The sequence below is a fragment of the Asterias rubens genome, chromosome 21 (assembly GCF_902459465.1).
Source record: "Asterias rubens chromosome 21, eAstRub1.3, whole genome shotgun sequence".
Taxonomy (NCBI): Eukaryota; Metazoa; Echinodermata; class Asteroidea; order Forcipulatida; family Asteriidae; genus Asterias; species Asterias rubens.
The window spans coordinates 11,729,845-11,753,079 of record NC_047082.1 but is presented as its reverse complement, the minus strand read 5'-3'; the positions used below and the strand labels follow the sequence as shown (position 1 = coordinate 11,753,079).

The window sequence follows — 23,235 nt, the reverse complement described above, 5'->3', positions numbered from 1 at the left end:
AAAGTGAGGTATACGTTTGGTAATAAATTGTCAAAGACAAGTCTTCTGACTTGGTGTATCCCATCATAAGCATAAAATAACAAGCCTGTGAAAAGTTTGGCTCAATCGGTCATCGAAGTTGCGAGAAAATGATGAAAGAAAAAACACCCTTGTTGGACGAAGTTGTGTGCTTTCAGATAGGACTAAAAGACTCCTAGCTAGAAGTCTTTTATTATTTTAGTGAGAAATTTCCTCTTTCTCAAGAACTACCTTACTTCAGAGGGAGTTGTTTCCCACAAGGTTTTATACTATCAACAGCTCTCCAGGGATCGTTACCAAGTCAGTTTTTAAGTTAATATTTTTTTGTGTAACTACCAAACGTGTACCTTCCCTTTAACAATGAAGTAAGGGGTCCATAGTGACGACAGACCACGTGGGTGGGTGCTTAATGGGTTTGATACGGGGAAAAGTATTCATCTACGTAATAAAAACGTTCCAACTTAAACTGTGGATATTCGATATTCAACAATCAATTAGTTTACATGAGAGATCATGAACAAATTTGACACATTTTAAAACTGTTATTTCTACGGCACTTTAATCTGTGTTGAACGTACAATTTCTCGCATGTCAGGAAATGCACTGGAAGGCTCAAAGTCGTTTTCGGTGTCGATCGGAAGTGACATGGTCTTTAGCGTGGCATTTGGTACTAATGGCGCAGTGCCATAGTTGATAACTACAGCAGACTAACCACACAAACATAAGGGGACTTTCGGGACGCTTGGTGGCAGCAGACTGACCAGGTAAATTACATTGCTCTCGGTAATGTGCGCGTGCTCAGAACTACGTATACAATGGACATTTACCTGGTAAGTCTGCTGCCACCTAGCGTTCCAAAGTCTCCTATTGAGTTTGTTTTCGATCACGCTGTTTCATCTACCTGATTAACAAAATACAAATTTACTTGTCAGAGTCTATACTTGCCGCTTACCCTGCCGAAATGCCATTTAGTTTACCATGTTTCGACTGGTATCCTGCTCAAATTTGTGCATGGCGAAGCAATTGAAATAGTCCTCAGCAAAATTGGCTCAAACAAATATCAAGAAAACATTTGTTTACTATAAGCAGATCTTATGATATAGAGCACTTACGACGAAATTGAGGCATGACTCTAATAAGAGCGAAGGAATCAGAAATGTTTGTTTTCATGTCTCAGTGTACGTGTACGTTCAAAGTATGTGCTCTGCGTTTCATTCTGAATTGATTAAAGACGAGTCGATCAATTTAAGGCCCCCCCCCCCTCAATGATAATCTTTTTTAAAGGCAAACTATACCTTTGGGTGTTTTTAACCATATATTGCTCTTATCCTATAGAAATGTATCTTATTGGCAGGTGTACTGTCATTCTAAAGCCAGACAACAGTTTCATCTATTTCACTAATTTATATTTTTAGCTACGTGCATTGATATTGTCGTCTGTCATTAAAGGGAAAGGATACCTTTGGTTTTTCGATACAATATAATTGCAGATAGGCCTACAATCAAACTAACTTGTGAAAATTGCATTTTCCTGAAAGAGCCTACCCAATCTGAGAAGCGTGACTGCAGTAATGCTGACGCTTCTCAGATTCAAATGTTTGGGCGTAGCCTACAAACTGATCACATAATGTGTACATAACCACATTGTTTCGAAGTAAAATGTTTCCCCCAATGCTTTCTACTACTATCGCGAGCAGGGCCCAATTTCATGGCTCTGCTTACCGCCGAATTCTGCGCTTACGATGATGATTCCCCGCTTACGTGCAAGCGCCGAATTTCTGCGCTAGCCTTGTAAGCGTAGAATGCCTATAGTAACGTGGAGTACGCACGCGCAGAATCCTAAATTCGCCGCTAACCCGTGAAATACGCTTGCCGTAAGCACAGAATTCCCTGCATCCGTAAGCGCCGATTCTGTGCTTACAGTAAGCAGAGCCATGAAATTGGGCCCTGCTGTGTGCCCCCGTAACCGATAATTTGTATTGCCATTATTTTTAGTGAGTGATTGATTACCAAATACCTTCCCTTTAAAAACAAGTACACCAGGCATGATTGACTCTGTGCACTGATTTTGCCCTTCACATTTGTGTTTTTCTAAACGTTATTCACGGTTGTTTCAATTGAAGCAGGGAAACAGAATCACCTGTTTTTGCCCCTGTATTCATGTTAATTTCCCGGTGGATTACCATACGAGTATTACAGGCTTATTTAAAAAGAAAAACAAAAAACAAAAAATAACAACACACCGTTTTGAAGAGTAATGCCATGTGCGTCAAATGCCATAATGCCTGAATGGGTACTTATCAAGGCGTTACTATGGTGAACACCCTAGGGTCCCGGATGTTGACCTTTTCGTTCGGTTAGAAACCATCGGATAGCAGGAGCACTATAACCGATGTGTACACTACTAAGATAGAAAAAATGTGTAGTCCTACCCTATACAGAGCGAGATGGATGATGCTATTTTTATTAAATCCTCGGTGTTTTGTCTCTCTCTCTTTCAGGGAATTCGGAAATTATTGTTGTGATAATCAAGTTTGGAGGTCACAGGGAGCAGTCATGTCAACCTAGAAACTTGCATCTATTGCTGGGTCGAAACATCTACTCAAGGTCAGTGGTATTATGACACAGTTGATTGATGTTGGTGATTTATTTTGATTTAGAGGGAATGTAAACGACTGGTTATCACTCTTAAAGACAGTGGACACTATTGGTAATTGTCAAAGACCAGTCTTATCACTTGGTGTATCTCATCATATACATAAAATAACAAACCTGTCAAAATTTGAGCTCAATTGGTCAAATTCTAAATCTGAGGTATCGAAATCAAATCCGTGGAAAATTACTTCTCTCTCAAATACTATGTCACTTCAGAAGGAGCCGTTTCTCACAATGTTTTATACTATCAAACTCTCCCCATTACTCGTCACCAAGTAAGGTTTTATGCCAATAATTATTTTGAGTAATTACCAATAGTGTCCACTGCCTTTATTAAAAGGCACTGTTGGTAATTATTCAAATTATTATTAGCATTAAAACCTTACTTGGTAACGAGTAATGGAGAACTGTTGATGGTATAAACCATTGTGAGAAACGGCTGCCTCTGAAGAAACGTAATTTTCGAGAAAGAAGTAATTTTCAACTAAAATATTTGAATTTGATTTCGAGACCTCAGAATTAGATTTTGAGGTCCCAAAATCAAGCTTCTAAAGAAAACACGCAACTTCGTGTGACAATGGTTTATTTTCTTCCATTATTATCTCGCAAATTCGACGATCAATTGAGTTCAAATTTGCACAGGCTTGTTATATGGTGCATAAAATATGTTGAGATACACCAAGTGAGAAGACTGGTCTATGACAATTACCAACGGGTGTTCAGTGTCTTTAAAGGGAAGGTAAACGACTGGTAATCAATCTTAAAATGTATGGTACTAAACAGCTATTTGGTTAGAGTTTTAGAAATAAAGCAATTTGAGAAGCCCTTTAACTTGAAGTGATGTGGTTTTGTAAAAAGACATAGAGTGCCCAAACTTTGTTCGAGAAGCGTTATTATACACAGTTTCTTGCTATTTTTGAGAATAATTATTATGATTTATAGGTAGACGATTTGTAATCATTCTTAACATTAATAACAACAACAAATTTATTTGGTAAGACAGTTTCAGCAGCTTTCGATAGAATTTAGCTTTCTGAGTATGTGAGAAGGTATCAGCTACGCCCCAAATTTGAATTCGAGAAGCGTTACTGTTTACATATTATAGTTTGTTCTTATAGTTGTACTGTTTATTATGATTTAAAGGGATTGTAACCGACTAGTAATCACTCTTAAAATTAATGACAATAAACAAGTTACTTTGTTATAAGTACAGTAGCTTTTGATAGTATATATAGAGCATTTTGAGTATGCAAAAGATATCAGCTTTTATAATTTATATTCGAGAAGCGCTATTGTTACACAGTTTGTTGTAATGGGAGACTTTTGGGACGCTTGGTGGCAGCAGACTTACCTGGTAAAATGCATTGTTCTCGGTCATGTGCGCGTGCTCAGAACTACGTAAACAATGGACATTTACCTGGTAAGTCTGCTGCCACCTAGCGTCCCAAAGTCTCCCAATATTTTTTACGATTTTAAGGGAAGGTAAACTATTGGTAATCCCTCTCAAAAGTAATGTCAATCAAACTTAATCGGTTAGAAGTAGCTTTCGATAGTATATATGTTTGTGCACCAAAATTTGAGGAGAAGCGTAACACACTTGCAACTTGTTGGGATAAGGGGTACCAATAATGATAAGACACTTAATGTTTAGCTGTGAACGGTTCATATTTCTTAGTTTTTGTACAAGATGTAGTAGAAAATAGACGAACCCGGGAAGGTATAATTGAATTCGAAAAACGAAAAAAAGAAGAACTCCAGACTAAACTATAAAGAACAATGAACTATAATGTAATATCTCAAAATAGATTCTTGAATAGTTTGTTTGAACTAAATGATGTTACTGTAATGTGGAACGAAAGTTTATGATGCAGGTTGCTAATGCCTTAGTTTTGGAGAAATGTTATAGTAATGTAGGTAAGGGGGTTGTCTTTAGTCTGACCCCCAAATAAAAATGGGTCTGGGTGCATATTACAAAGGAATCGACGAGTTAGTCGTCCTAACTTTAATAGGACTAGCTGTTTGTAATAACTCATAGGACTAGTCCTAAGTGAGGACTAGTCCTAAGTGAGGACTATTTTGTGAAATCGACCCCTGCCTCCTATATATATAGGAACCGGGGTCCGGGCCAATTGCCCCATCAGTTTTGGGAGTGGTATGGGCTGAACAAAATGCACACACAAAAAAGTGCATACGCCTGTAACAGCAGGCTTCCTAATGTCCTTCTTTAGTTGATACTCCTTTTTCAACAGCTTCCAATGGCTTTGTACACGTTTTCCCAACTGTGGACCTTTTCCCGAACCGTTGACTCTGTTGTCCTCTTTCATAATAGGTCCCCGGTTTGAATGTGTATGTATACCTACTCAACCACTCCCCCAGGCCATATGCTGAAAATTAAGAACACGGTTGTCAAACGGGATGGGGTTCTCGCACCCCACCCCCCACCCCGTACCCCTTTCCGCCACCGGCCGGAACAATGCTATATTATATAAACCATCTAAGAAATTACCATAATAGAATTACGGAATTACTGCTTGAATGTATTCCATGCACACTTATCATCAGTTCGTCGTGACAAATTATAACTTTACTTAAAAATCTATCAATTAAGTGCGCTCTACCCTTTCCATGCGATAGGGGAATAATTTAAGCCCGTACTCTGTGAGGCTTTATTAGTGTACGGGTAAATCAGGCGACGACCCGCCTAAGCCTCTTGAACTTCAAGCCACGCTACACTTGATAATAAAAGGCTATTCAAAAGAAATATGTACTGTGCAGTCTGCACTTTTTTGGAGTATAAATTCCATCAGTCCGTATTTCATGGAGTGCCCACACGTTGTTTCTATGGAGACTTCAGGGACATGACTCGAGACACAATTAAAGGAATATTACAGAATTGGTTTTTGCTAACAAAACAGATGCTGGCAACGTAAGCACTTTACTCTCCCCATTACTTGTTACCAAGAAAGGTTTTTTTTTTGATAATAATTATTTTGTGTAATTACCAATAGTGTCTACTGCCTTTAAGTGTGATTTTTTTTTTTTTTTTTTTTTTTTTTTTTTTTTTTTGCCATGAAGGTTTTCTTGTCTCTCGTTTGCTTATAATGATACCTTCCTTTTCGATGTCGACAGCTCGCTCGGTTGTAACTTAATAAAGCCACTTGAAACAATAATATTAGAATTTTTATTAATGAGAAATTGCATTAGTCTGGTGAGAACACGCCAACCAGCTGTCCACGTATATATCCCGTCCCCGGTGAAAAATTGATGAGGCGAATTTTAATGCGTAAACTTGATAATATGGACTCGAGGTTGCATCGCTATCATGTAGATAGACAGGGAAGTTGTTGATGTCCGAATTTACCAGGGGCGTAAAAAATCTGCGTCGGGAACTGATGGGCACAACAGTTTTTCCTTAGGTTTTGAAGTGATGCAAAATCCAAATTAGTGCAGGCTTATTAAGTTATAAAGGAGCATAATGCCTTTAAACAAGTGTTGCTCTTTGGTTGCATGTTCATCCTTACTCAGCGCATATTGTAATGGGAGACTTTTTGAAAGCTCTGCCACTAGAGGGCAGCAGACCTACAATCATTTCAAATAAACATCGTGTTATGTACCACATTGTATAACTTGAAAAGGAAAAAACATGTTCCATAATGTAGCCCCTAGCCTTTCATGTTTTTGAAGCTAAAATGAGGAAGCGACACCCTCTATATCGCTGTCTGATGAAGACAGTGCCCAATATTTTAAAGCGTAATTGGTTTAGGGAACTGTCAGCCGATTGGGCCCCTTGCTTGTGACGGGGTGACGTCATTATCACAAACAGCGCCATTATAATGGGTATAGTCGTGTGAATTGACTGGGAGTCTCCGTGTGAAATGAATGTGAAAAGGTACATCTGGCAACATCCGGTCAGGCTGGTGTCTGGCGTTATCCATGAGCCTTAAAGTGTGACTCAGATGGGAATCCCTATCATTGGCTGAGAGTTATGCGTGGCCTCGGCGTGGTGGCCAATGGCAAGAGGTCTCAACCATTTCGATCGATCACCCCTGTGAATGAGGTTGAAAAGGCTTTATTTACTATTAAAACAGGCCCGTTTTTAGATGCTGTTTTTTTCCTTATGAAAAATGTCAGGTTGGGCTTTCAGGACCAGTGGCAGGCAGTCTATACCCGCAGAAACAAATGGCAGAGAGCGCTGTTTGTTTCCCACGTTATAAACAAAAATTTGCTCTTATCTGTGACATTGCATACACTCCGTGTTGCATTACACTCTGTGGACAATCCTTTGTACCTTCTGCGTAAAAAAAAACATATTCTTCAACGCTAAACAGTGTATGGAGTTGTGCAAGTCCACATTGTGTTTCAAAAGTCCACACACTGTGTGGACCTCTTTAGATATCAGATCCACACATTGTAAAAGTATGCTTAAAGGAACACGTTGCCTTGGATCGGTTGAGTTGGTCTTTGAAAAAGATATTGTAAAAGTAGAATACAATGATCTACACAAATATGCCTCGAAATTGCGTGGTTTTCTTTTTACCCTGTCGACTAACACGGTCGGCCATTTATGGGAGTCAAATAAATGGCCGACCGTGATAGTTCACATTATAGTAGACATACACCGTTGTATGGCATGTGAGGTCAGAGGTGCATCTGGCAGCCAGGTAAAGGCCAGCAACCTCTTTAGTTCCGAGGTCCACACTTTGTTAACACACAGTATACCTATCCACAGAATATTCGTATGTAAGGTCAAAGGTGCATCTGGCAGCCAGGTAAAGGCCGGTATCTGGCGTTATTCACGATAGGGTCAAAATGAATGAATGTAACTTTCTGAATACCTAGGTCCTTGGGCCGGGCATATTGGTGCATTGTGGAGATACTTGTGTGCTGGGAATAGTGATGCACTCAATGCATATGATGCATCCTAGAAGGTTCTGAACTGTACATGTCAGTAGCCTACTTTGAATGATGATGGTAGGATGGTAGTTAGAGCTTTAGATTTAATTAATAGTTGTTTCCCGGTGTTTGCTAATCAATGTTTCGTCTTCACTCGTTTTGCAATTACAACTTGACAACACAACGTAATACAACTAGCTATGGGCCAGCGAAATCTGTCAACCAAACGCGTAGTCTATTTTAATTCATGTGATGAAGGAATCCATTTATTTATATCTCAGCAGTGAGCCCTGGTTTATTGGATTAAAGAGCGTGAAATTGGTCTATAAGTAAACCCATACATGACTGCGTTGTGTGTTATCTAATAAGCTAATTAAAGGAGAAGTTTGCTGTTGGTTAATTGCATAGCAAAGGACATGTAAACCCGTTGTGCATTATACACGACTTATTGCATTTTCAGTACTGGATCAAAGCTGTTTCAGTATGGGCATGTCTGAAGTAGTTGACGTAATTTTTACTAAAAAACAAACATACTTTTACGTAGGTCTGCGCGTGTGCACATTGCCGAGATTAATGGATTTTACCTGGTAAGTCTACTGCCACCAAGCGTCCAAAAATGTCGCTTTATCAATGGGGTGCGTCCGTTAAGCTTCCCTGTGTAGACCCCGGTCTGCCCCCGGTACGTTTGAATAGTTTTGACGTCATTCCAGGGGCTCACCCGGGTCAACTCCCAGTGCCCTGCTTATCGAGTGGGTCACTTGGGGTGACCCGAGGTGCATGACTTCACCACGAGAGGCTAGGTGATCGTTCGACTAGCTCTCGTCAGGGGCTCACCCGAATAAAGCATGCACCGCGGAGTAGACCCAGGGAAGCTAATCGAACGCACCCAATGTCACGATCCATAACTATAGTGAGCCTTGTGCCACTGATCTCTATTAGAGGTATGAGCTGATTGGCTTCTTGGACCCGCACAGGCTGCTCTTAGCGTACTTAGCGTACTATATTTTACCCTAGTCCCCCACTTCATGGAATGGGTTCGGGACTATATACACTGCTGTCCATTATTCATTTATCTGCTGCAGGGTAATTGATAATATTGTGGCCTGCATTTTGAGTATGCCTACGAGTGTGGAGTCCTTTTTGTCCATGACCACAAGCACAAACACCGCCCCATTATTGATAAACCTGGCCAAAGCAGGAGTAGACCAATATTGGAAAACGGTCCCTGGAGTTCTTTGAAAGTTTTCCCAGTGTAACCCTGCAGCTGTCTTACATGGCCCCCCCCCCCCCCGTCTAGATCAGTATAAACTCAACCTTTCTTCCAGGCATTATAGCTACGCAGTCTTGTTGACTCGCCCCTCCGTCCCTTATTCTCGCTCCCCTCCATTTCAGTTTATATTGGACACCCACAGTAGTACAGTCTCATCAACAACCCAGGGCCCAATAATCAAAAAGCCTGTTAGTGTTAGTACATAAACTGCTTACCAGAAATAAGTTACCAGGCCAAACTTATATTAAGTTTGCAAAATTGTTGTGGCTGGTACCCACTAAATTTTTGCCAAGCAAAGACATTTTGTTGCTTACCAAATTGCTTACCAAAAATAAGTTACCAGCCAAATTTACATTAAGTTTCATAATTGTTGTGGCTGGTACCCACTAAATTTTTGCCAAGCAAAGACATTTGTTGCTTACCAAGTTGCTTACCAGAAATAAGTTACCAGCCAAATGTACATTAAGTTTGCATAATTGTTGTGGCTGGTACCCACTAAATTTTTGCCAAGCAAAGACATTTGTTGCTTACCAAGTTGTTTACCAGAAATAAGTTACCAGCCAAATGTACATTAAGTTTGCATAATTGTTGTGGCTGGTGCCCACTAATTTTTTTGCTAAGCGAAGAAATTTGTCAAGCAGTATTTTCTGCCTTATGGACAGCTTTTTTAATACCATGGGCCCCTTTCCAGAAATAAGTTACCACACAAAATTACATTATTTTTGGTTTGCATTGTCGTTGCTGGTGTCCCCACTAAAATTTTGCTTCGGAAAGTTCATTTTGTCAAACAGTATTTTCTGCCTTTATATAACTTTATATACTTTCTGGTTGCATCTTGCATCTTACCCCCCAAAAATAATCGAGCATAAATTCACTATAGGAATGGAGAATAAGACGGAAGTGTCTGGGGATATTTATCCAGAGCTATCGTGCTTTTCGTCTTTATCCAACCCCTTCGCTCCTTCTTACCTTTAAATTCTCTACTGATAAGACATTGAAGCTACGAGACCCATTCCACCGACTCGGTTTTGTAAGTTGACAGAGAGCATGCCACTTAGGGATAGTATTGCCTCAGATTAAAGAACGATGTGATTGTTATCTTAGTGTAAGGGCAGGAAGGAGCAATTTACGGGCTTTTTGATTGTATAATAATGTTAAATGAATTATTCAAATTCGTCATTTACAATTTTTCATTTTAAAGGTGTAACACAATGTAATTATGTTGGTTGACAAAGACAAGCAAAACAAAAGAACATAGGAGAAAGACCAAGGATGAATAACAAGAAGTAGTCCAAACAGAAAACAAAAAGGTATGGCAGTGTGTTCGATCAAAGTTCATGGAAAGCTTGTATAAATTTGCTTCCTGTACAAATTTTCCAGGGAATGTTTTTATAATCAATTATGTTGTTCCTAAGAGTCGCCTAATTCCGAAATAAGCCACGCCCACTTCATGCAAACGAGTTCAAACCAATGAATGTGAGACTTTGGGACGCTAGGTGGCAGCAGACTGACTAGGAGAACCCATTGTTTTCGGTAATCGAGGCCTACTTGGTAAATAATGTTCACAATGGCAATTTACCTGGGCCCAATACCATAGAGCTGCTACGCACAAATTTGCTTAGCATAAAATGTTTGCCTTGATAAAAACAGGATTACCAACAACATTTCCACGTGATTTTCATGATAAGCAAACAACAGCTGAACACCGGTAACAAGCAATATGCCACAATGGAAATTTGGTTGGTAATCCTGTTTTTATCAAGGAAGAAATTTCATGCTAGTCTTTCCGCATGAGGATTTATCACGATTATATTTGTGCTTAATGCAGGCCCAATGGGCTCATACGTTATGATTTGCCTTTTGTATTTTTTTTCATGCCACATGTGAACATTTTGCAACAAGTTTACTTTGAGTTATTCATAATCCGTCATCACAAAAAAAGTTATAAATACGTAAAAATATTACTCTTCATCGCCTACGACCATACTACGTTGAATACACCGGTTCTCGTCCGATCACCGATATTAAGCAACGTCGAGCCCGGTCAGTACTGAGATGGGAGACCACTAGGGAATACCGGGTGTCGTAGGCTTTTTTATCATTTTTTGTAAACATTAATAACTAATTAATTTTCCTCTACCCATTAAAATTGTCCCCCCCCTAGGGCGGGCAAAAGAATAGATGTATACCTTTTAAAATGAACCAAGTCGTTGCTTCCTGTGCTAATAATAAGGCCTTTCTAAACTGTCTACTATTTGGTTCTGAAACACTCATCGACTAATCGTTGGTGATCGGTTTGTAGTTACAACAAAAACAGGGAATCAGGCTGGCTCATTGGTGGTTTGTTTCCCTTTTACCTCTGTGGGCCCAGTTTGATTCCCGCCTCAAACCCGATTGGTTGAGTTTTCCCCTTTTTGGTGTTTACCTCCAACATCTAAAACTGAACATTTCTTCTCGTTTCATATTCAACATTCTATTGACGCTAATTGCCGTTGGATGATAAGCAAATAAATAATGTATGTTCACACCATGTGTGGGGTAAGTTCGCGGGAACGTGAACATGAATGTCAGAAATTGTGTCATTTCCGGGTGATGTCGCCACTTAAGCCGGCCAACAAAAAACAGTCAGCGACTGACTTTTCAGGATCACACTGCACCTGAGATAAGACCATCGCACAGTGGTTTAAAACCCTATGTGACCCCGACATCGACAAGTTTCTGTACAATAATCGGTCAAAATACCTTCATAATCGGTCAAAAATACCTTTATAATATCTCAAGCATGTCTCAATGTCATCTTTAGGTAGATAAAACGTGGTTGTCCATTAAAATAATCCACAATTTATCGATCCGTGTCGTGATTCACGAATTATTGTGACAATTTTGATGATGTGGTTTTGAAGTCAACAGAGGGCGCTATATCTTCCGTGTGTAATGTTAATGTACACGATGTTTTTGGTTAAAAACAGCGTTCTGAAAACTTAGTTTTTGGGAGTGAAGGCGATCTTGCGGGATTTCGGCGCTATTTTATTTTCAAAGCTAAGTAGTCACTCTATCATTTTATGGAAACAAATACAAAAAATATGTTGGCCGTTGGTGCCCGATTGGGAAAATATCCAACGATTTGATTTTTGTTTATTTTCCTTAATTTTGCGATGTAAACAATTGCTTTTTTGAAAATTCTCATTTTCAGGAATAAAAACTCATTTTCGCTAATTTACCGTGAATTTCTAGCCACAACGAATGGTTACTTTACTAATCTATTACATATTTTTAGCATTTCGTCCAGGCCCTTTATGGCTTATTTTAAAGATGTGTGGCGGTATTTTTTTTTATAAGTAGCATTTTGTGACATTTTAGTCGAAGATTTCAAAGCATTTTTGCCGTATCATCAAAACTTCGGTCCGTATTTAATTTTCTACAGTGCGAAAGGTCACTTATACAGGTAATTTAAAAACAATATTTGTTTTCTCAAAAAATTTGTATATGCCTACCCTGGTATTTTTTTTAACATAAAGGGTTTGTGATTTTTGCTGAATATAAACGTATGTCACAATATACGAACTACAAATCCTTAAAAAACCAGGGTCATAAATTTCAAAAAAATAAAAATTCTTCAACAAATTAGTTCTTCTTGTTCAAGTCACCAAAGATTTGTAGTTATCCCAGAAAAAAAAATCGGACCTGATGTCTGGGTCTTAAACCACTGTGCATCGGGAACTTTTCAGTCGGCGATTATTTACGACGCGGGCCCAATTTCATAGAGCTGCTTAAGCAGAAAATATTGCCCAGCAACTCTCTGCTAAGCAGAAATGAGCAGGGTACCAATCAGAATGGTACATGTGACATGGTAGTTTGTGTGGTTACCTTATTCTGGTAAGCATAATTGTGTTGTGCTTAGCATCTTTTCGTGCTTAAGCAACTCTATGAAATTGTGCCCTGAGCCTAACTGCGACGATTTTAAGACAATCGGAAAAAGACGTTTTCCCGACGGTCGGGAACCAATCGCAGGAGCACGATTTCTCACAGTTGTTTTGACCTCATCATATTTTGTCTGCGCGTTGCCGACGGTTTGTTGCGGGCGCAAGAAAATCGTAGGTCGACCTGAGGCCGGCTTTAAGGTATATTGCATGCTCACGTCTGCACGTATGTACCTGACGTGAGAAACGGTAATTCCACGTATGTTTAAAACGTTAGATTTTAACAACACACATTTTTGAAGTTTACGTTCACGTTTTTGCTCGCGTAACGTGCAGCTAAACCTCCCTAATATTGGGTGCGTTCGTTAAGCTCCCCTGGGTCGACCCCGGTGTGTGGCAGGTTCTTTTTCCAGGACGAACGTTGGTAGATATCGGCACACGTTCGTCCCGGAAAAAAAAATGCAACACAACGGGGTCGACCCAGGGAAGCTAAACGAAAGCACCCAATATAACAACATTTGAAACGTGACGTCAGATTGTCTGTCACTTTAGCCTTTTGTCAAGGCATTTGTGGCTCGAAAGGCTGGCATCCCAAAACGACCGGATGGGGAGCAGACCATTGCGCGAGTCAAGTGACAATTAATGCAGCTGCCCAAGCCACCAAGGGCCTTGACAAAAGGCTACTACTTTCACTACGGTCGTACTTCTCTTCGCAAGATTGCCTCTTAACAAAATTAGCTCTAATCTGTTTCAGATTAGCATACCTTGGATTTCAACTCATTGATCTTTTTAATCGCATTCAAAGCATTGAGGTATTGTTTGGGAGCCACTGTTGCGTCAAAGGAGATTATACCAAAGAGCTTCTGAAGGTACAATGTCTTTACATTGTTACGTGACCTTCTGGCGTCTTCAGTGCCGTTACTCAACTCGCTGTGTTGTCGTGTTGTTTGTAGCGGCCCACTGTAGTTTTCTGCAGGGATAACGTGAGGCACTGGTGTTACAGTCCCAGTGATTTCATTGGACAATTATTTCATTTGATAAACGCGCAGTGGCATAAGCTTTCCATAGCTGTATTTTGATTGGTCCGAGGTGATGTTTGACAGCTCTTTCAGTCGTCTGTTTTACATGTACAAAATGAGGTCAAAGGTGCTTTTGTATACGGATCCTGATGTACGCTCACGGCTGGTGTCTGCTGGCGTACTTCACGAGCCTCGAAGTGTGACGTCAGATGTTCAGGCTATTTTATAACTCCTAGGATAGAAATCGAGTCGCAGATGTTGTGGCAGTGCTCACTTTAAGAAAACCACTTTGGTGAACTAATATTTGTAGAAGAGACCTCCTTGATAAAGGGATTCAATTTGGATGAGCTTGGGGCTGACTTGAACACAAAGTGAAGAAAGGTTTTGCTATGGAAAGAAGACGAGGTAAGTTAGCGAGTAAGTACAGTCAGTAACATATTCCCAATGGTCTCAGGTGCACTGGGATGGGCGGTCGTCTGAGGGTGGCTAGCTATAGGGAGATGACCTCTAACTTGAGGCAGCACCCGTTACACTGTATGGTTCACCATACTCTACTGAGACTTGTCCTATTTTGAAGACTTGACTGTTGAGTAGAGGGTTCAACTAGATGGTTCAAAGGGAACGGGAAAACTTTGCGGCATTCTTCTTTTTCTTCTTCATTTAAAGCCATTGGACACTTTCGGTAAACATATTGTCCAAAGGCCCACACTTCGTGTATCACAACTAATGTATAACATAACAAACCTGTGAAAATTTAGGCTCAATCGGTCATCGGAGTAGGGAGAAAATAACGGGGAAAACCCACCCCTGTATCCACACGTTTTGCCGTGTCATGACATGTGTTTAAGATAAATCCGTAAGTTTCAATGTCGAGAATTGATAATTGTTTTAATGTTTTCTCAAAAAGTAAAGCATTTCATGGAATAATATTTCAAGAGAAGTCTTTCACCATTACCTTTTGTAAACCCTGTAAGTTATTTGTAAATCTGTGATCTTTTATTTTTTTCTGTTCCGAAATTGTATAAGGGCTTTAAGAGTGCAGAAAAGATAATCCCGAATGGGAAGTACACAATCTAATGAAGTGTTACTGCAGTAACGCTTCTCAGATTCAAATGTCGTGGGATAAAAACTAATATCTTTTTTACAAAACCATTACTTTCAAAATGAAATGTTTTCTCAACATGCTTTATACCATCGGAAGCTGCAATTGCCATTAAAGGCAGTGGACACTATTGGTAATTGTCAAAGACTAGCCTTGATCACAGTTGGTGTATCTCAACATATGCATAAAATAACTAACCTGTGAAAAATTGAGCTCAATCGGTCATCAAAGTTGCGAGATAATAATGAAAGAAGAAAACACCCTTGTCACACGAAGTTGTGTGCATTTAGATGATTTCGAGACCTCAAGTTCTAAATCTGAGGTCTCCAATTCAAATTCATGGAAAATTACTTCTTCCTCGAAAACTATGCCACTTCAGAGGGAGCCGTTCCTCACAATGTTTTATACCATCAACCTCTCCCCATTACTCGTCACCAAGAAAGGTTTTATGCTAATAATTATTTTGAGTAATTACCAATAATGTCCACTGCCTTTAACTTTTAGAGTGATTACCAAACGTATACCTTCCCCGTTAACATTACAATCAACCAGTAGTTTCAAAAACATCTGCAAAACAGGTTTTTATTTCATCTTGAAACGACCATCCATAGACTTATTATTATTATTATTATTATTTATTCGGCCAAGATTTCAACAAACAGTACAAGATACAATATTGAAATATAAATAAAGAAATATAACAGTATAAGATCAATGAATGTAAACTTAAGACATCTAGAACAATTGTAAACCAATGATTGAGTGAGACAGAGCACTGGCAATCAAGCAAGACAATTATAAAAACAGACAGGACAAGACCATTCTAAGATGGCCAGGATTAATAAAAGTGAACCTAACCACTGTGACTCGAAAGCCTATCAATCCAATCTTAAAATAGGAGTAGAATCTTTAACAAACATTTAAAAACAGTAAAGTTAAACTTTGGAAAATATAATAAATATTAAGAGCAAAATAAATATGTATATGTTAAGAAAAACCTATTTATATGTAGCAAGATTATTTGGAAGTGCACATTTGAGTTTAAAAAAATATAGAAATTAAGAAAAGGGCCAATCTTTATCAACAGATAAATTAAAAACAATTTGGAAAAACTCTACAGGTTCTGGAAGTGCTGACACAGGCCATAATGAAGAGAGATGTAGATACAACCTTTCTATAAAAAATGTACCCCTATATACGCATGATTTCTAAGTTAATCTCGTCTTTCCGTGGGCCTATAAAATACTGTCTGCCTAGTGGGGTAATTGCACTGCTATGACGTCATTACAAGGAAGCGATGACAAGTATAGAGGGTTCCGAATAATGCGTGTACACGATCCGGCTATATGTCTACACATGAAGCATCTATGATCTAATCCAGCCACAGTCGACTCTCGTTTTGAGAGGATCGCTCGGACTGGCCAAATCACCTCTTTTTAAACAGGAACGCTGTTTTAAGAGGACATCAACATAAGATAAGTATTGTTTAGCGCACGTTTCTACTGATAGGGGCTGAAGGCGCTTGGACAGACATAGAGCAAGGCACAGATAAAACAATCTACACATGTTTACGCACTGTTTAATTATAAATGAGACTATATTTTATTTAAACCACAATAAGGTTTACAGGTACTGGTGTTGTGGCGCAGCAGCCATTACCAGACACCGGGGGCAAACCCCTTATCTGGTGATAAATTAGTGTAACTTGGTTCTTTTACTTGCATTACACAAAACACGGCACCTACGACTTTACGTCCCATCCGAACAAATATACACACTTATTTAGACAAGCTTTAAAGATTTTATGAATTACGCGACCGATATCATCTTATGAGGGTTTACACGGTACTGTGGCGCACTCGGCAGGCACTGCCAGAAACAATGTGGTCAACTTTGTGAGCTCGGTCTCCATATAATATAACACGTGTTGACTCCCCAAAATTCGGACCATGTTAGTTCACGAAGTAAAAGGAAAACCACATAATTTTGAGGCATAAATTTGTGGATCATTATATTCTATCTTTAAAGCTACGTTTCCAACCACTTTGAAAAGAGATGTTTGCGGTAACACAATGAGTGTTGTTTCTTGAACGAACCGGTAGTGCATTTGGTTCTTTTACGTGCAAAACACAAAGGAAATAGATAACGTAGCCTATAGTCCCACGATGAGGGTGCGGCCATCTTGATTTCTTCTCATTCAAATCGATGTAACCCAATCGAGGCTTGAAGGGCAACTAGTCTGGTGCATATTTGCACAATGAGTACTGGCATCCATTACCGCTGTTTGATACAGGGAACACGATCAATATGGTGGCATCGTCATCAAAAGGGTTTTAGGGGAAAAGTATAATGCAATGCTCTGATTACGGTTATTCCCTGAAATAAATGTCTACATGTATATATAGTGCTAGTGCCTCTCCCTATAGGGAAAGAATCAAAGCTTTCCACGTCACAACTATCGATCTGATGAGAGATGCGACTTAGCCGAGCGGTGTAGTAATGAGGATGAGCCACAACAGATCGATAAATTCTACACCCCCCCCCCGGCTGAGAATCCGAGGTAGGGTGGGGGTGAGCATGATGGAGGGGTGGGGGGGGGGGTATATATTTGTTTTCAAAGAACTCGGGAAAGTACTGAGTATACAGTGCTAACACACATATAACTGTTTATGGGTAAAATCCAGAAAGGTACTATAAACTTTATTTTTTTCACGAATTTGATTTTGAAACCTCAGATTTAGAATTTGAGGTCTCGAAATCAAGCATCTGAAAGCACACAACTTCGTGTGACAAGGGTGTTTTTTCCTCTTTCATTATTATCTCGCAACTTCGATGACCGATTGAGCTCAAATTTTCACAGGTTTGTTATTTTATGCACATGTTGAGATACAGCAAGTGAGAAGACTGGTCTTTGACAATTACCAATAGTGTCCAGTGTCTTTAAACAATGCATACACATGTCAATTAGAATGTTTATGTCTGTTCCTTGCTCCATGTCTTTCCATAAGCGCCTTCAGCCCCTATCAGTAGAAACGTGCGCTAAACAAGACTTATATTATTTTGATGTCCTCTTAAAATAGTGTTCCTGTTTAAAAAGAGGTGATTTGGCTAGTCTGAGCGATCCTGTCAAAACGAGAGTCGACTGTGGCTGGATTAGATCATAGATCTTTCATGTGTAGACATTATAGCCGGATCGTGTACACGCATTATTCGGAACCCTCTATACTTGTCATCGCTTCCTTGTAATGACGTCATAGCAGTGCAATTACACCGCTAGGCAGACAGTATTTGTTAGGCCACGGAAAGACGAGATAAACTTAGAAATCATGCATATATAGGAGTACATTTTTTATATAAAGGTTGTATAGTGTCCAGTGTTATTAAGATCCAAGCGATTATATGTTTCAACCCAAGAGATGACTTGCTACTATCGGAGGTTTTTCGTCTGTGCCATTTAACCTTGTATCACAGCAGTCCATTGATACAATCAAGTTGGTATCCAATCTAGACTGCCCTTGCTCGGTTGGTATACCACGTGTTCCATATTTATTTAATTATTAACACAAATAATTCTCTTGAAGGTTGATGAAGCTTACTCGTTTAGCGCTCAATATATGACACGGCTGTCTGCCTGTGTCTGTCAGATGGCGAACGAGAGCTACAGTGGGTGCGTTCGTTTAGCTTTCCCGGGTCGACCCTAGTGTGTGGCGTTTTCTTTTTCCAGGACGAACGTGTGCAGATAATTACCCACGTTTGTCCTGGAAAAAAAAAGCCGACACACACTGGGGTCGACCTAGGGAAGCTAAACGAACGCACCCATTTTGTGGAGGTTTATTTGATGAAAAAAACATAAGAAATATTATCATTGTGGGGTGCACCCCACAATGTTTAAACAGGAAAGTTTGAATAAAAGGGCCCATAGACAACACATGGGGAAAACCCACAGTGTCGCTCCACTCCAGTAATAGCCATGGACACTTTCGGTATAAAACAGTATTGTCCAAGGCCCACACTTCATGTATCACAACTTCTATATAAAATAACAAACCTGTGAAAATTTAGGCTCAATCGGTCATCGGAGTCGGGAGAATATAACGGGAAAACCCACCCTTGTAAAGCATTTCATGGAACAATATTTCAAAAGAAGTCTGAAAGAAAATAAAATTCTGTACCGCAAGTGTCCAATGGCTTTAAGGAAACACGACATAAAAAAACGCACACAAGGAGATATAGCTGACAACAGCCAATCTCTCTCCTACAAACATTGGGTTAACATATTATGATTTTGAGTTGCACAAATCAAGTAATTGTGATTCAGATAACTAGACGACAAACTTATTATAATCATTGTGAAAACAACGGTTAGCTTATTAGGATTCGAACCAACAACCTAATGATTGCAAGTCCCGCAGTCTTGGACCATGGTGTACCCCCCCCCCCCCCCACTCTTGTGTCTTCAGTGTGTGCTGAGAATCTTTGGAATTCGTTGGATTTTTTTTTATTTTTTTTTTTTTTTTTTTGGGGGGGGGGGAGAGCCCGTCTGCCTCATATCAGGTTTGAACGCTTACTGACGGACACATTCACCAAAGCTCTATCCCGTTTTGTTTGACTTATTTTAGGTGTTCGAGAAACTGCGGGAATATGCAAAAACACTCCCGAAACTACAATCTACAGTATTGATTTGTATTTTTATTCTTTTGTTTTTGGTTTTGGTTTCTCTCCAGAAAATGCTTCCACCCGTGTAGAGCTTATCCGTCGTCGTGATCACCACGGCCCACTCGGACCAAGTCGACCAGGAACAGTTAAACCGGGCTTCAAACGATGGACGACCCACGAGGAATCCTGCCAACAGGCCCCGTGGTAGGGGGTGACGCGACACCCAAATCCCCGCATGGGTCGGTGGCAAGTCGACACTCGTCGACCTCCAGGGCGAGTAGACTATCCAACCACTCGTCCCCAAAGTCTGGTGGCGTCCAGCAACAGCAGCAGAGGACTGTGTTCTGCCAGAAGCACTGCTGCAACACCGTGACGAGTTGTCTCTTCGTCGGTGTGATGATCTCCCTAGGTAGTATAGCCATGACGGTGTGCGGGTACTTCGCCATGAACATCGCTAGTCAGACTGTAGTGAACGCCAACGTCACCGAAGTAGTCGTTAACGAACAGTTACACGAAAACCTATACAAGTTTCGGACTTTCGGTCCGGTCATGATCGGCTTTGGTGGGTTCCTCATCATGTGCGCATGCGTGTTGCTATGCGAGGCGAAGGATAAGAAGAACAAGAGACGGAACAATGCGAATGAGAATCTTCTGAGTGAACATGAGCGGATTATGGAGGAAGCTAGGGAAAGATTCTACAACGAAAACAGAACTGCACTCATGCTTCATTCACATACTGCTGTCGACTATCGCACGCCTAAATCAGCTGCGAACGAGTCGACAACATGCTTAGATCAGGAATTGGTAAGCAACAACATCAAAACACCAAGAGTAAAACCTTTAGCTATTGTGGCCCCGGACCATGACAATGGTAGCATCGCTCCGGGGTCGCCCGTTGTACTCGTACACGGACCGACTAGTGTCGAACCAGCGGAATTCATATCCGAAAGCGACCTTCAAAAAAGCATCGAAAAAGAGACAGCAGCGAAAAATGACTTGTCTTTGAATTCAAAAAATAACAGCCCGGAACGTAAATCCGGGAGTCCGTCGCGGAATTTAAAAAAGCACAACAACCCAGTGATCCCTACAAGTTGTGTTGAGCACAGCACTGACGTTTTTCCGGTACCGATTTTCTCGGTGTTGCCGAAGATAGACTCTCCGCGTAGCGCAGGGAGCAACGGGAGTTTACGCGCTGGGGGCGCTATACCCAAATCTATTCTTGTACAGCCGATGAAGCTATCGCCGATTCGCAGCGTGAACGGACCGATTCGAGTCCGTCTCGACGACTCTCCGACGGAGCTCTCCCCGAGCATCTCGCCGTCCACTCTGTCCAAGTCCAACGAGTGCATACCCCTCCCTCGGAGTCCAGGCTCCACACCGGCAAGGTTAAAACGGGGCAAGAAGAAGAAAGTGACGGCGGTGGGATTGGATGCTAGCAGCGGTGGTCTCGGTCAATGCCGTTGTCGCTCCGATCCCTCCATGACGTCAATGTGGTATCCTGACAGACAAGGAGACGCCTGTTGCTGTCTCCAGTCTGATTGCTGCTGGGGGGAGAACTGCCAGTTGGAGAATAAATCAATGCAAGCTCCACCGTCATCATCATCATCAACAAGTGCAAATCAAAACAAAGACGATCCTCTGGTAACGATAGTAGCGACTGGGGACAAGACTAACTCATTGCCCCCACAACAACCCCTGCAACATGAGGGGAGCATGAATGTAAACGCACAACATATTGATTTGAAACCAAATACTTCTGAACAAGTCGGCGGTATGGATTCGGGCGACCGGGGATTAGAGAAGTTCACGACTCACCAATACGACAATCTCAGCTCGCTAAACACAGACACTGCACCAAACGATGATGAGCATGCTTCGAGAACATCGCCCTCTAGAAAGCCGAACAACACCAACGAGTGTCCAGCCGAGGAGGACGAGGATAACACTGCAGGGTCCAATACTGACACACTCGTCGTCAGAGACAGAAACTCCAATATTACGGTGTCTTCCATGAGGCAGGAAACCCCAGGGAAGGGCGCCCCTTACGGACAATCCCAAGGCGGTGTCATGGTTTGAACATGGCAGGGAATTAATTAGCCCGACGTCACACTTCGATTGGATCAAGACAGGGGACCAGATTAAAAGGGGAATTGATGTAATGAAAACCAGTATTTGATTTCATGAATAAGCACACAAAAAGTAGCACGAAAAGTAGCACAAAACAATTTTGCTTACCAGAATAAGATCACAAGCCAAAATTACCATGTAAAAAGTACCATTCTGTGACCGGCTCCTTTGACTGAGTAGAAATGTGTTAAGCAATGTTGTCAGCTTAAGCTTTTAAACTAGGCGTGGCCCGATATAATGGAGCTGATAAAAGTGATAGAATCGAAAGTAGCTAGACCCGGACTCTCTTGGCAGGGGACAGTGTACCAGTCAAAATACCATGTAAATTAATTGCATTACGTGTGACCAGTGTCCTGCAAAATGTCAGGTAAGCAAACGTTATATCGTTATAAAAGCAAGATTTTCTGTTTGAAAGCTTTAACAGTCAGCATTTACTTTAAGGTTTAATACCCTTATAAAAAATGTGCCAACGTCGACTGAAGGGTACACAAGATGGAATCTTGAATTTCTGGCATTTTACTGGAGCTTTAAATTTTCACTTTTTCTATTAATTTGAGTTAAACCTTTTCAAATATCACTTGAAAAAATAACTGAACATGAAACTAGTTATTTGCCATTTGAAGACAATTTCTGAAAGATATTTCGAGTACGATGTGTTGACCCCATGCAATGTTAATTTCTGAATGGGACAGGTTCTAGAGCCCCCCGTTCCCTTTGTACGCCACTCCCCCTCTCCCTTGTATCCCATTGGAGTAAAGTCTAGCTGTGCTTGATAGAAACAGGTCATGTGACCCCTTTGAACAATGGACATTATACTGAATGTGGTTTACAAATCCCTGGTGATCGTATATTGAGAATAACATGTTGATTCGAATGTAACTGCACCGACATGATTAATAATTAGCACTTTTCAATGGGAGACCTTTTGTGACACTAGGAGGCAGCAGACTTACTATTGTTCTCGGAATTGCGCGCATGCTCAGTGCTGTGTTAACAATGGAAATTAACCCGTCTGCTGCCACCAAGCGTTCCAAAGTCTCCAAATGCCGGAAAATTGAATCATTTCATTTTGATGTTAATATACAGGCCTGGTGCTTCACGGAGGTAATTGACTCCGTTGCCCCTGGTCGTTGCCTTGGAGCCCCTTGATATGTTCCAAAACTGTCCTCATTATAGAGATGACCTTTATCATGGAGAAAACGCCTTGGTGCCCTTGCCCTTTTAAGAACGAATCGTGAAAGCATGATTATTTGCACTGTTGGGGTTGTCACATGAGCAGGCAACCAGTTCGAGGCAATCTCAAACAAGAGAGCCCATTATACAATTGTTGCACGCTGTGACGGGGTCCATGACGTTTTGTACACCCAAGGGGGAAAACGGAACCCGAGGCGAAGCCGAGGGTGCCATTTTCCCTCGAGGGTGTACAAAACCCATGGACCCCAGTCACAACGTGCAACAATTGTTTTGTTATACCTTTGAATAATTGTTATTCCTCTTCTCGAAGTTTTGTTGTCATCTTCAAACATTATTACGGCGGACTATTCATTGTTTAATAAGCAGACGAACGAGAAACAA

General features: G+C 40.7%; 1 protein-coding gene and 1 pseudogene across 2 annotated transcripts; both read left to right on the top strand.

Annotated features, from left to right (window-relative positions):
* Positions 1–2,523: 2,523 nt before the first annotated feature.
* LOC117304635 lies at positions 2,524–23,107 on the top strand. Of its 2 annotated transcripts, none has more exons than XM_033789185.1 (2): positions 2,524–2,625; positions 19,602–23,107. In XM_033789185.1, exon 2 carries the CDS (start codon positions 19,699–19,701, stop codon positions 21,607–21,609), a length of 1,911 nt encoding a protein of 636 aa, XP_033645076.1. In that variant the 5' UTR covers positions 2,524–2,625; positions 19,602–19,698; the 3' UTR covers positions 21,610–23,107. The 2 variants fall into 2 exon arrangements, with proteins under 2 accessions (XP_033645076.1, XP_033645078.1); XM_033789187.1 differs by lacking the exon at positions 2,524–2,625 and adding an exon at positions 13,912–14,180.
* Positions 10,810–10,928, top strand: LOC117304912 (annotated as a pseudogene).
* Positions 23,108–23,235: the final 128 nt, after the last annotated feature.

Excerpts from the sequence above, each read along its gene's own strand:
- LOC117304635 (XM_033789185.1), top strand. The coding sequence starts at position 19,699 with ATGGACGACCCACGAGGAATCCTGCCAACAGGCCCCGTGGTAGGGGGT.